This window comes from Pungitius pungitius, chromosome 13 (genome assembly GCF_949316345.1).
Source record: "Pungitius pungitius chromosome 13, fPunPun2.1, whole genome shotgun sequence".
Classification (NCBI taxonomy): domain Eukaryota; kingdom Metazoa; phylum Chordata; class Actinopteri; order Perciformes; family Gasterosteidae; genus Pungitius; species Pungitius pungitius.
This window is the reverse complement of record NC_084912.1, coordinates 8,418,520-8,431,860: the sequence shown is the minus strand read 5'-3', so window position 1 is coordinate 8,431,860 and position 13,341 is coordinate 8,418,520. Positions and strand designations below refer to the sequence as shown.

Here is a 13,341-nt window from a genome sequence, read left to right as displayed (position 1 = left end):
CCTTTGTTTACTTTGTCTTCTAATCTTGTAGTGCTTTAAGCAGATCCGTGTTGTCTGAAAATCAACCTTATCTCGCTCGCTCTCTTACTGTGTGGGCGCATGTCTTCATAGTGTGTTCTTATCCTCCCCTGAAACCGGGATGAAGTCAAACCCATTTGAGAAACCTGTTCTCTTCTTCATCTGCACCTTCTTTCAATCTCCGCTTTCCGGATCTCCCGGAGAAGAGCTGCTGCTTTCTGCGTCTCACCCGGGGGGGGGGGAGGGAAAGAAGAGAGACCCACAGAAGATGCCTCTCCTAGTTTATGCATCTGCTGCTAGAAAGCAGAATAAGTGGAAATAAAGTTGCTTTTTATATACCTTTGCAAAATGTTTTTGCAAAGCTGTAATACAGTGACGAGAGGTATTTCTTTTTGCAGTTGTCAGTGGGTCGGTACTGTATGGAATAAAGTGTATACACACAAAAACTAAAATATAAACCCACTAATACGTACCCTAATGATCAGTGCATACTCTATATAGATATAATAAATGATATATAGTATAAAAGCCTGAATTAGCAATGGTTGTTGTAGCACAAATGCAAACTAAACATGAAGTGTGAATAATGGTGAATAATATTACAGACAACTTGGATCACTTCTTCCAACACTTGTACTTAAGATTGTTGCTGCAGAGTATCTGAGATTAGAATCGATTTTGATCTGTACACTGGAGGGTATTTTCTGATATTGTCATTTGGGTCTGCAAATGAAGCGCTTTGAATCACATGAGTTGGACTTTATTGAGTTTATTCATGTGGGACATGTATTGTCTTCCGCCTGCGTGTGGAAATAATATAATAATGTTCCCACTTGTCTTTCTGCCTTACAGTTTGCAGGTGTGGAATAAATTAGCGTTTTCTAAACATCTCCTATTGCTGCTGGGAAAGGCTGGACATAGCTTTCCAAACGCAAGTTTCCTGGAGTTTGGGGGAAACGTGTCCGCTTTGCCCGCCCGCTTTTCTTCTTCTCCTCGTCCTCCTCCCGTGACATCTGCCTCATGGCTTGCTGTTGACGCATCTCTTTTGTCTCCTGTAGGATTTGTCACTGTGAGGGGGATGAAGAGAGTCCACTGATCACCCCGTGCCACTGCACGGGAAGCCTGCGCTTCGTCCACCAGTCCTGTCTTCAACAATGGATCAAGAGCTCTGACACTCGCTGCTGCGAGCTCTGTAAATACGAGTTCATCATGGAGACCAAGCTCAAGCCACTGCGCAAGGTAAGACGTATGAGCAAGGCAGTTAATGCGCTCATGAATGAGTTCGGCAAGTCGCCCCCCCCCCCCCCTTCTCCACCATTTGACGTAGCCTCCAATCAGCCACACGGATAAAACGCGCACAACACCAAATTTTGAAGTGGAGGTTGTTCTGGATGAGGAGGCAGAGATGGAAGACTCCCGTTTAAGGCTCTTATCATTGGCTGTGGCGTGGCGCTAGAAGGACACTAATTAAAACCCCTCCCCCCTTCATTAGCTGCACAAAGGGCCCTGAACAAAGGCTCAGCTGTTAATAGCTTCCGAATGCCACCGGTGAACACTGAAGTGGTTCAGCGATCGCACGAGGACGTCAAAGCGGCCCGACTCGTCCGAGCGACCCCGCCATCAAAGGAATGCTTATTTACAGAATCGATTCGATTTGTTGTGTGCGCGCTGTGTTGAAATTGTCTCCACTGTCTCGTCGCTCGGTGTGTTGTGTTTGATGCCGGGCTCACACGTCCTTCCTCTCTGCTGCAGTGGGAGAAGCTACAGATGACGGCGAGCGAGAGGAGGAAGATCATGTGTTCGGTCACCTTCCATGTCATCGCCATCACCTGCGTGGTGTGGTCGCTCTACGTCCTCATCGACAGGACAGCGGAGGAAATCAAACAAGGTCAGCGCGGTGGCGTAGCGCGGTTGTTTGGATCGGGGGCGGGTTAGATGCGGTTAGAAGAAGTCATTCATTTATAGTATTTGATATAAAGCTCTGTTTAACTGTAGTAAGTTCAAATTGTGTGAAATATTCTCACAGACTGGAGTTCTTTCGTATCTTCAAGGAAGCTCGATCAGGTGGTGAGTGCCTGATGTGAGTCACCTCAATGATTCTTGTCTTCAACAAAAGGCCTTCAGGACAACAAAAATAAATGCTTGCGTAGCAGCTACGTTTTTGTAGTTGTGGTCCTCCAGCAACCCCTAGATCCTGAACGCCTCCTTATTTTCTATCTTAAGTTGTCGGCACTACTTGGTTCCGTTTGAAGAACGGTGCGCCGTGGTCTCGTCATCGGGGCTAAAACCAGAGACGCTTGAAGCTGTCGTGTGATGCGCTCGCTCCTCTTCGCCATATTTGGTGCTTCTGAGGCCGCGTACAGATGGAGCAACAGGCTGTGCCTGTTCAGCCCGACCTGATGATTCAGGCGTGTTAGAATCCCTGTGGGCTGTCAGGTTCAGTCACCATGGCGATGCCAAATATCTCCTCCACCAGTCCTGTTCGGGCTCTGCAGAGTCACTCAGACACGCGCTCAGGTTTTTTTTCTCAATTGGTTTGCAAAGCATATAAAGCTTTAAGATGCCTCAGTGTTTTCCAGTTGTGAAACGACTTGTGTGTTTTGTGGTTGTATGTTGAGTCCAACTATTATTATTATTATCATGTATTCAATCTCTGCGCTTTTTGATCAGTCTGTTTGTGTGTCTTTGCTTATACATGATACTTACGCTTTCTTCACTCATGCAGCCGGGAGGATCCCAGGTAAACATTTCAACTTTCAGATTGTTTTTTCCCCCTGTCAGCTCTTCTGTCGTGTGTGTGTGTGTGCGTGTGTGTGTGTGTGTGTCTGATTCTTTTTCAACTGCACCTTCCTTCCCTTTCTGTGTGCCTTGGCTGCCTAGATTTCAGGATAGAAAAAAAGACACTTTGTCACCCGTAAAGCTGAATTCACAACACCTCAATGAATGTTCCAACCTAATGAATGCCCACAGGCACCGAGTCGAGGAACATGCTGTGATGTTTTTCATGTGTTGTACTCTGTGGCTTAATTAAAGCAAACCTCCCTAACATATTCTCACACAACAAGCAACACGTTGATCTCTCCTCATAAAGTTAATTAAACATTGTTAATACCTGATTAGACTTTCCGTGATTTACATTTTCTTTACTTCCAATTTCCAGAAATGCTGCAACAGCCTTAGGAAACATAGAAATGTTTTGGCACAGTTTTGCAAATATACTACAAATCACCATTTTTAATAGCACGCTGTATCAAGGGCTAGTTTCTTTTTGTTTTATGTATCTTTTGGGGGTCATTTGATTTCTTAAATGGACAAAAATACTGGAGAGATAAAATCAAATGGGGGGTGGCATTTGTTTTTAATCCGACTTTAAACCTGCATGGTAACCCATTTATTTATGTTACACTATATGTGATCCTTTTCTGGTCGATGTTTGACTGGTGGACACGTTTCTTTTTTTTTTGTCTCCTCTGTTACTCAGGACTCCTGGAATGGCCTTTCTGGACCAAACTTGTGGTGGTGGCCATCGGCTTCACGGGTGGACTGGTCTTCATGTACGTCCAGTGCAAAGTCTACATACACCTATGGAGGCGGCTCAAGGCTTACAACCGGGTCATATACGTCCAGAACCGGCCAGACACCTGTAAAAAGCTGATACCGGAGAAGCCGCCCCTGATGGAGCCCGGCGTGGAGAACAAGGAAGCTCTGGTGCCAACCCTGTCGGACACAAACTCCTCCCAGTACACGGAGACGGAGGACTACAGTATGGACGTGCTCCATGTCTGACCGCTCGGTACACGCCGTTGGTTATCCTACTCCCACTTTACACAGTGAAGCTGTTGTGTGACTGAGGAACGAACACCCACTCCCCCTCACTCTGCTCCCAGACCCACCGTCCTCTTCGGGACCCCTTATATATTCCAACACTTTGTCCAAGGAGAAAGCCGGACAATGGCCATCTCCTTCTGTCCACATTCCTCCTATCTTATCCCTCCCCTCCCCCTCGCTGCCTCCACCTGCACCCTGGGTCCTCGTCTCCTTTCCTAGGACCGGACAGTCCTATTTACTGACATCTATAAATGTCTGGAGAGGCCTGGAGCGTACAACTTTACACACTCGCGTACACACACGCGTTTGTACACCTCTGGGAGAGCGGGACTGAGACAAATGGACTCACAAACAGCCCTCGAGGTCTACACATTTCTGATGCGTGATTTCTTTGCTTGTGGGTTTGTTAGAGTTGTTCGTTTTGACCTCCTGTGAGCCTTTGGGCTAAACTGCCGTGGATCAGTATGTAGCGCCACCCATTGGATCTCTGGAACATTGCAGCTACTGCCGTCTCTTTTTGCTGTGGTCTGTCGGGCCCGGAGCTGGTCCGGATCCTGCCAGACCTTGATCTGGACATGCATTAAAGCACTTTTGTTTTTTTTAGTTGCCCCAACAAATCCCCATACTGTTGCCCCTGTTGGGTTCATTGATACAAGACTGTATATGTTGTACATGCAGGAGAGCACATTAGAACTTTAAACTCCTGTTTCATTTGATATTTCTTTCTACACACATCTACATTTGTTTCAAGCCTCCTGTGGATGACAAAAAAGGAATTGGGGGGTTAAAAAAATGGAATCCTGCTTGAACATCTGAGTGGTTTATTCAAATATTATCATCAGACTCAACGTTCTAATGCAGATAATGGAAAATCCAGCCACATGACTTCTGTACCCAACAATGATTTTTGTGAAGTCTTTGAGAATGTAAACTTTGAAAAAACTAAAAAAAAAACTAGAAAAAAAAAACTAGAAAAAAGAAAAGAAAAGCAAGATTTTTATTTTTACTGGTCACGGGAAATTTTCATGTCTTGAGAAAATTGTGAGAGCCTTTGGGCATAAACGGCACCGCTCATGTTTTTCTATCATGCAAATGACACAGTATTTAAAGTGTGCAGTTTTTAATATGCAGATTTGTTTGCTTAGTCACAGGAAACGCCCTGGAAAATCACAGCTGCTTATTGTCAGTCAGGCCTCCATCATTCAGGCAGTGCATTGATTGATCCCAAGTAGGTAGTTTGGATCCAAAAGCAGGCAGATTGTACTCTATGTATTTGGATTTGAAGCTTTAATTCATTGCTGCTCAGCAGAACCCACATTTACAATGCATCCCTTCAGTACAGTAACCAGTTCAGAGTGCGAGGTGATTTCGTCCTTATTGAGCGTTTCAGCCCAGCAGAGGTCTCTGTTTGAGTTTCTTACTTTTGCCAGACCTTTTTTTTTTTTTTTTTTTAAGCATTTATTCACAATACTGCCAGCATGTTGTCTCCTATTCGCTGGAGTGTTTCTTCTCACATCTGGCCTCATGTTGCTCAAATGAGACAAATTGCTCCAACTTTTTGTTTTGTCAATTTCCTAGAGGAAGCACAACGTAAATACTTTCACGGAATTATTTCAACATTCATGGAGATTTTTGTATCAAGTGCAACAATTTAGGTTGTTGCACTGATGAACGACCAGATGCAATGCATGCATGCATGCATGCATGCCCGTGATATGTACAGTATGCATCTCACCTGCTGGCGAGAAGCTGACGGTGCCGTATGACGTAGGCAGAGGTTGGTATCACAGGGCCATGCGTTACGGGGCTTACACTCATTGGAAGTGCTTTGTGTACTTTGTGTATGTGGGAGCACAGTGACGCCGGGCTCATGTTGAGCCTCACAGCCATTCCAGCAACACGCACATAAAAAAAGAACTGTCTTTGATACAAATGTACTGTCTGTGAACAACAATGGTCCAACAACATGTGTGACAATTCCTGCTCAGCAGCAGCAATAACCGAACTCCTTGCTTTTTTTTTTCTTCTTTTTTTGCAACAGTCTGTACCTGTGTATACGCCCCAAGGTGACTTGAGTCTAATCATTTTAATACATAACATGAGCAGAACGTTTTTTGTGCGTCAAGTTGGATTAAGACCTACTAATGAAAAGCTTCTCTGAATCTTTGATACCCGTGAGGCTCAGCGCAAATAGACAGATAAAAAGTGCAATTACCCTTTTGTTGATACTATATTCTATAGTTATGTAATGGTGTTTAATGTCCAGGTTGTCCTCTGGGTATGATTATTTCTTCATTTTGTGTTGTATTTATTTTTAAAAGAAAACAGTACAATTTGTTCATTTAAGTAAAAAGTTTCATTAGTAATTTTATGCAACTTACACTTTTTCCCAGGCATCAATACCTAAACATGACTTTTACACTCTTTGGCCGTCCAGATATTAGAGTTGCAAAAATGTTGATTGTGAATACCTGCTCTGTTGTCTTACTTTAGAAAAAGCTTGATGCATTTCGTCCTAAATGTATGGATATAACCACAGAATCACATGTAATTGTTTTCAAATAGAAAACGATTCGTTTCCTTGAGATTAAGGGCAAAAGATGCAGTTTTTTTTTTTTTTTTTTTTACTTTCTACTCATAGGAGCTGGCTCCTTTCATGAAGTCTCAGACAGCATCCGGGGCCACTTTCGGACACTTTTATATGCAGACATGTTTCTCTCTAATCACAGCTTTTGTTTCTTCCTTTCTCCACGTTATGAATCCTATCGAGCACATTGTCTTCACCTGCCGCTTGCGTTTAAACGTGTCTGGGAATAGTGTAACGTGCACATTTGTTTACTACTGACTGGACTTGAACATATATGACTGTTCCCCTGTCTTATGATATCATTCCACAAGTTTGTCTGTGAGTTTACTTATAGTAACAGTAAATTTGTAAACGTACTTATGTTTTTAAAAATAAATATTGTTGTGTTTTCAGTTAAATTTCCCATTATTGAACAAAGTATGTGGAATTAAAAAGAACAACCAAATAAAAATGAAGTTTTCTTTTAACGCTTTTGTGTCTTTCAATGTAAGCCACATGTTTCTAATTTTGATTTAAATGTATGAGGATTTTACATTTGACTAGTCACAAAATATATAAAAAGTAGATATTTCAGTGTTATCTGATGTTTTACACTAAAAAGCACAATAACCATTAAGTCAATTTTGGGCTTTTTTTTGTTTCTTTTTCAGTACATTTTAATATGCAGTAGTAAAAGTCAGTTACACACTTGTGTGACCGTGATAAAACCTCAATGTTGGCCAAATGTTTCGCAGATCCGTGACTTCCGCCCTCAGACGGCCACGCTGTTTGGGATTTTGTCGGGGGACATGTTGTAGTACGGCAGCTTCTTTCCGTCATTCCTCCTCTTGATGGAGCCGCTGATCTCCGCCAGCCGCTTCCTGAACTTCTCCATGGCCGCCTTCACTGGCTTCTCTATGAAGTGCTCGTCGGGATACATGCCCAGGTACAGCTGCAAGGGGAGGGGGAGAGAGATGGGGGAGACACAGGAGCCCCCCCCCCCACCCTCAAGGAATTAAGCCCATTTTTAAAGTAGAGAGACACCTCTAGGAAGTTGACAAATGTTCGTTTGATCCTTACATCAGTGTGTGTGTGTGTGTGTGTGTGTGTGTGTGTGTAAGATATTGATTGCCAGAGTGTTGACACTCTCAGTACCTCTCCCTCTTGGTACTGGCTGAGGGCCCACACGGCCCCCAGGTGCCAGCTGGAACGTCCGCGGTCAGGGAGGCTCTCGATGATCAGGTTCACGTTTGCGAGGCCCTTCTGGGTGGGCGGGGGCCTCCTCATGGTGGACGGGGCGTTGGGGATCCAGGAGCACCAGTCGTACTGCGCAGTGTACACAAACATGCAGAATGGGAGTGAGCACGCGTTACTCCGCTCCCTCACAGATCGGCCTCGTATCGTCCATCACTCACCTGTCCAAAGTTGACCGCTGCATGCTGGGCCGACGCAGTGAACACGATGACGGTCAGATACTCCGTCAGCTCCTCGCGTGACTTCAGGGACTTTGGAAATTCTGTGCACAGACGAGATCTTGGTCAAATAGACCTGTGTGCAATGTCCTTGCGCAGTGCAGGTGATGGAGAAATGCGGTAGAGGTTTCACAAGGAGCCCTGCAGTGACTCCATCGGCACCTTGTGGCTTCCCGTCTTCGCCCTGAAACAACGTGTCTATAACAGGGCACAGATTTTTGCTGCAACTTTACAAGAAGCAAATTACACAAGATGTCGGTGATGTGTACCCACCACAGTGATCAAAGTCCTGCATTCCGAAGCTGCACACGTCCTTAACGAAGGCCTGGATTTCTTCGTCTTTCTGCAGCGTCTCATCGCTGGTGTAGTAAATGTGCACCACGTCAGACACAAAACTGCCAGAAAGAAAAAGCAGGCAGGTTTATAGAAAATAAATAACACACAAATTATTCTTTTGTGCCGCATATATATTAATATATATATGCAAAAGAGTCTGTTTTTTCACCTCTTGGTGGCCTCCCACACCTGGTAGCCATCGTCCCTGTAGAAGTAGGTGGGCAGCTCCTTTTTGTCGTCCACAGCACGCGCCTTGATCATGTCCGGGAAGCACAGAGACCGGAAAGTCAGAGACTTCATGGCCTTTTGAATCATCTGGACGTGGCCGCCTCCACCCGTTGCGTTCGCCTTGACGGGGATTGAGAAGGTACGGCATCACTCTCATTGCTCTTGCGGCTTCGCGGATGCCGCCCCCCCCGAGACCTGTCATCTGCTGAGAGCACCGCGTTCTCTCTGTATTTTCTCTCATTCACGTTCCACCGACTCACTTTGTCGAAGATGCCGCACTCGCAGATGAGCTGCTCTCTGGCCTTGGTGTTGATGGCCATCGTGAAACGGATGTGTGGGATAAGGAGCTGGGAGAAGGGACACCAATCCATCAGTCGATCGGTCCAATGAATCAGTCGCTCGGGGTGACGAGTATTGTACCTTAAATACAGGGTGAACGGCAGGGAGCTGCCTGTACATGGCGACGGCAAAGACCTCCGTCATCAGATGGGTCCTGAGCAGGTGTGTGATGTTCTGGTGGTGGTGGAAGTCGGCGGAGCGCACCCAGATCTTCGCCAGCAGCCAGTCGTACTCGGCGTCGGTGGGCAGGAAGATGGGGTTGCTTTTCCCTGGCGTCTGCCCGAGCTGGGAAAACACGGAGGGACGAGGACAACACGTGTTTATACTGGGAGGCTTCCCCTCACACGCCGCTCGTCATCTCTACTACCTGTATGGCTATGGGGAGGAGCTTGTTCTTAATGTTCTTGTAGATCAGACAGATGGGAGCTGCCAGGTACTGCAGCGTGCACGGGTCTGTGCAGTTGGGTCGGATGTCTTCCAACACCTCGTAGTCCACTATGTAGACGTTACCGGCCTGGAGCCAGAACATTGATTCACACAATACGTCAGTGGGAGAATTGAAGTGAGACATAACTGTGTATATATTCACAAAAACAGACACCGTCTCACCTCTATTTCCTCCTGTAGAGTGAGATCCCTCTCCAGGCTGACAGAAACCATCTCATCAGTGACAGGAAACTTGTCAGGAAGTTTGGTGCACTTTTGGATCACTACGGGGTTGCAGCCGTTTAGAAATTGGTAGCCAAACATGAAGTCCTCCTTCCAGTGTTGCATCACGTACTCTGGACATAAAATATAATATAATGCAATCAAATATTACATGACACAGTACAATGTAACGTGATGTTATGTAGTTCAATTTGATATCGTGTAACGTAGATGTGAGGATGACCTGAGATGGTGTTTTGGATTCTCACAAAGATCCTCTCAAAGTCACCAAAGTCACTCCAGGAGGACTGGAACATATGCATGAACTGGTTCACACACAGGTTCTCTATTCTGAAACGTCATCATCATCATGGTTAGCATCATCACATGGATTATCATCTTCATATCAAAAGGGTCAACGTATCTAAAAATCAGATGCACTTTCGTGTGATATGTCAATCAAGCTCTAAATGGTTTATAGTTAGGAGTTAGGAGGAGGTTTAGCCTTAAAGCTAAATAAATAAAAATGTACCACAAGATGCCGCGTTTTGAAATTGTGTGACTTCACCTCTTCTCTCGGGTCAAGCGTTTAACATTTTTTTTCGCAACGTTCAGCAGAAGTACTGCATGAGGCAAACAGTTTGAGGTTTGTTTCCTTATTGTTTGCAAGTGCAAACTCTCCCGCGTGCATGCAAGGGCAATGCAAATGTCCCTGGTGGCAAACACACAATGAGCCTTCTGTTGGCCTTTATGAAATCATCAATAGGCCAACAGAAGACAGTTGCATCATGGGCTCAACGCTCCACTGACTCCTGTAAACCAGTCCAAGCTTCACTCTGGCAGCCTGTATGAGGACACACGTACGCCTTACTGTAGTTCAGTACAAAATCCACTCCCTTCTCACTGTCAAACTGGATGTCCCGGGGCAAGTCTTTGTGTCTGTTAGCATCTATGCTCATAGGAAAGCCCGGCTGCCACTCCTTCCACCTGTAGAGGAGAGCAGAGCAGTGAGCAGCCGCCGCCGCCTGCTGCGACACACAGTGCACGTGCACGTGAAGGGTCAACCTGCCTGTAGGTTTTCCTCCTCATTTCCAGCTCTTTTTGTCTGTGCCGCTTGACCAGGCTGGTCTTATCGTCCTGAGGCAGAAATGCTGCAACAAGACACAACGCACGCGAGGGAAGGGACACACGGCTTTTACTGCAGAACCTCACGGATCACAGACAGGAGAAACCAGACCAAGTGAAGGCAAGTACCTCTTCCGTCCCGCAGCACCACTTCGTTGTCATCCACCAGCCAGAGGAAGCAGGGGAACTCAATGTGGTCTCCAGACGGGGTCTTGACTGTAATGTACTTGCAGTACCAGTCATCGTGCACCCAGTACTTCTTCTTCTCAATCTTCACCAACAAAATCTCCCCCAAGTTCTCCTCAACCCTCACCTCATAAGAGTCCACCTGTAATTTAGACACCGGTGGAATTAATACGCTTTGAAAACAAATGGTGGATGATACGTAATCAGGTGTGTATTGTTTGTTTTGTGTTGTTCTTTTTTGAGAAAAAGTGCTAAAAAACATTTAACACCCAAAATATCAATGTCACACTTTTGTAATAAACATATATTTCCCATTCATATCATTTTAAAATTCCCACAAGCAAAGAAAGTTGTAGGAATAAAACAAGTGGGTTTTATTCAAAAAACGGTATGAAGAAAGTTAATCCTACATTCTAATTCTGTTCATTGGAGCTTTAACAAGCCCCACCTCTTTAGTTTGTCTTTGTTTACTTTACTTTTTTTTGTTGGTATCTAAGTTATTAATTAGTTTTATTCATGTTTTTATAATCACTATATATGAAGCCAGATCTAATAAACTTATATCTTATCTTTTGCCTTTATGTGTAAGAGTTGTATTAATCGAGAATACATTTTAGTGGCATTAAGGAAAAATATAAACTTTTGGAACTCAAACACAGAACAGTAAATCATTTGCATTCAAATCTGCTTCACGTTCAGAACAGCAAATAGTTTCTGAAACATATTTTTTATATTTCCCTCCAAAGTAAAAGAGGTTTCTTTTTCAAACAGTCAGCTTCCAGTTACATCTCTGTCCCAACGTCTTCCTCTTTCATGTCAGAATAGGAAGCGATGGCTCACAGACCGTTTGTGTGTAGTTATTGACGCTCGCCATTCATCAGTCAAAAAACAAAACGCGTCGGTTACAGTTACACCCGGAGCTTCACAGCCGTGTAAGCGTCACTTACCGCCCCCCTCTCAAAGTCATTGTACAACGCTTTGTCCAGCAGCGTCTTCTCGCTGCATCCCTCCGCGCCCACCAGAGTGATGTAGATATAATCGTCCGTCCCGGCGAACCACTGGCTCCCCGTGGAAACAGTCACCGTGTACGAAGGCATGTCGGTCCCTCTGAATATGACGAAACCTGCAGAAAAGCTATCCCCCACCCGCAAAAGGTTTGCCTTCGAGACTTCAGGTAAGGCAAGTTTCCCCTTTTCAAAACTTGAATTCTTTTGCTGACGTACACTTGTCATTCCTCTTGCAAAATGAAGAAAATGTGTAAGAGGACAGAAGAGGGAGTTGCAGGACGTGTACCTCCCACCTTTGTACTATTAATAAGGTCAGAATGTATGGCGACTGTAGTGTACTTCCTGGATTAGTTACCAGTGGGGAACAGGTGTCTTATTACAGAACGTTGTGTAATATTTTGAGTCTTTGTCTGAAGACAACAGAGGTTTTCATTAAAAAAAAAGAACGAAATAAAGAAGAATCACAGGGTTCTGAATTTGAGGAGTTTTACTGTGTTGAACTAAAGATGTGAAGATAAAAGCACACATCTTTTACACATTTACCAGTCAAATCAGTATCAGTGACACTGGACAACAACAGGTAGTGTTTTCCAGGTTCAGTGAAATAAATGCAAATGCATGTGTGGTACTGTAATATTTACATGAACATTAACAGTGGGTCTGTGTGTGTGTGAAACACAAAAAGCGTAAGATGGAATTATTTTCTTCCTGATTCACAGGTTTGATTAAAGAAACTCAATGAAAGGGTATAAAAACATCTGTCAGCTATTGTTCCTTGAAATAAACATCTGACAGTATTGGATAAGATCCTTTAATGGTTTAACCTCACAGATTAAAAAGAAAAAAAGCATGGGTACAGAAATACATGTGATGTAATTCAGACACTACTTATAAAAAGCAAGCAAAAAAGCAAAAACTCAAGAAAATATACAATTAGAGAAAAGAAACCTGAGAAATAAATAGACATTTTCGTGTTAAATCAGCCTAAAAAGTATAGATTTCTCTCAGTCACATCTAATGCAGCTTTATAAGTAGTACAGTGTACTATCATAGTCATTCACATATACAAATAATTTACTATTATGCAATCATCAGGTACAGACAGCAGCAGAACAGAGCTGATCTGTTCTTGGATGGATAGACTTTGTGGATGTAAATAATGTAAATAAAAGCAATTACAGGGAAAGATCATGTATCTAAAACCAAAGATGAAAGCACAGCATTTGTTTTTCTTCATGGTGGACAGTTTGATATGGTGCCTCATGCATTGTTACATACAGTAAGTAAGACTTACATAGAGGTCTCATTTTACTTGCACTTTCCAAGGTGATTTGGGGCAATTAAACATATTTTTTTCTTCCGTTCAACCACATCTTCACTGCTTTGTGAAACATAGTTTACCTCCTTGGGCCTCCAGCAGTTACAGACTTGTCAGTACATAGAAGCAAGCTGTGACTCTACATGGACATGCTCAATTTAACACAAATCTACAGAAAACTATCAAAAAATCCCTTCTATTTATATACAGCGATCTAAAAGCAGAGCCATTAGCTGAAACCATGCGAAGAAACCCCAATAAAACATAGGA

General features: G+C 43.9%; 2 protein-coding genes across 9 annotated transcripts in view; one reads left to right on the top strand and one right to left on the bottom strand.

The window, feature by feature from the left end:
* The window catches only part of marchf8 (membrane-associated ring finger (C3HC4) 8), a 53,665-nt gene extending 47,189 nt beyond the window's left edge, over window positions 1-6,476 (top strand). For 6 of the 8 annotated variants that reach the window (XM_062566480.1, XM_037465279.2, XM_037465274.2 and 3 more), the window contains 4 exons: window positions 1,077-1,257; window positions 1,771-1,906; window positions 2,744-2,758; window positions 3,500-6,476. In XM_062566480.1, the coding sequence (XP_062422464.1) occupies window positions 1,077-1,257; window positions 1,771-1,906; window positions 2,744-2,758; window positions 3,500-3,804 (637 nt within the window). In that variant the 3' untranslated portion in view covers window positions 3,805-6,476. The remainder of the gene's footprint in view (window positions 1-1,076; window positions 1,258-1,770; window positions 1,907-2,743; window positions 2,759-3,499) is intronic. The other 2 variants (XM_037465280.2, XM_062566479.1) reach the window with 1 other exon arrangement.
* Window positions 6,477-6,623: 147 nt separating this feature from the next.
* alox5a (arachidonate 5-lipoxygenase a) lies at window positions 6,624-12,030 on the bottom strand. Its single transcript, XM_037465273.2, has 14 exons — window positions 11,694-12,030; window positions 10,690-10,888; window positions 10,505-10,586; window positions 10,300-10,422; window positions 9,680-9,786; window positions 9,397-9,569; window positions 9,155-9,301; window positions 8,869-9,072; window positions 8,709-8,795; window positions 8,390-8,568; window positions 8,158-8,279; window positions 7,828-7,928; window positions 7,568-7,738; window positions 6,624-7,364 (listed from the first exon to the last, which is right to left on the bottom strand). Exons 1-14 carry the CDS (start codon window positions 11,976-11,978, stop codon window positions 7,185-7,187), a joined length of 2,160 nt encoding a protein of 719 aa, XP_037321170.2. The 5' UTR covers window positions 11,979-12,030; the 3' UTR covers window positions 6,624-7,184.
* Window positions 12,031-13,341: the final 1,311 nt, after the last annotated feature.

Excerpts from the sequence above, each read along its gene's own strand:
- alox5a (XM_037465273.2), bottom strand. The coding sequence starts at position 11,978 with ATGACAAGTGTACGTCAGCAAAAGAATTCAAGTTTTGAAAAGGGGAAA. Across the intron at positions 9,302-9,396 it reads CTCTACAGGAGGAAATAGAG|GCCGGTAACGTCTACATAGT; the intron begins GTGAGACGGTGT and ends TTCTGGCTCCAG. Across the intron at positions 7,929-8,157 it reads GCAGGACTTTGATCACTGTG|AATTTCCAAAGTCCCTGAAG; the intron begins GTGGGTACACAT and ends GTCTGTGCACAG.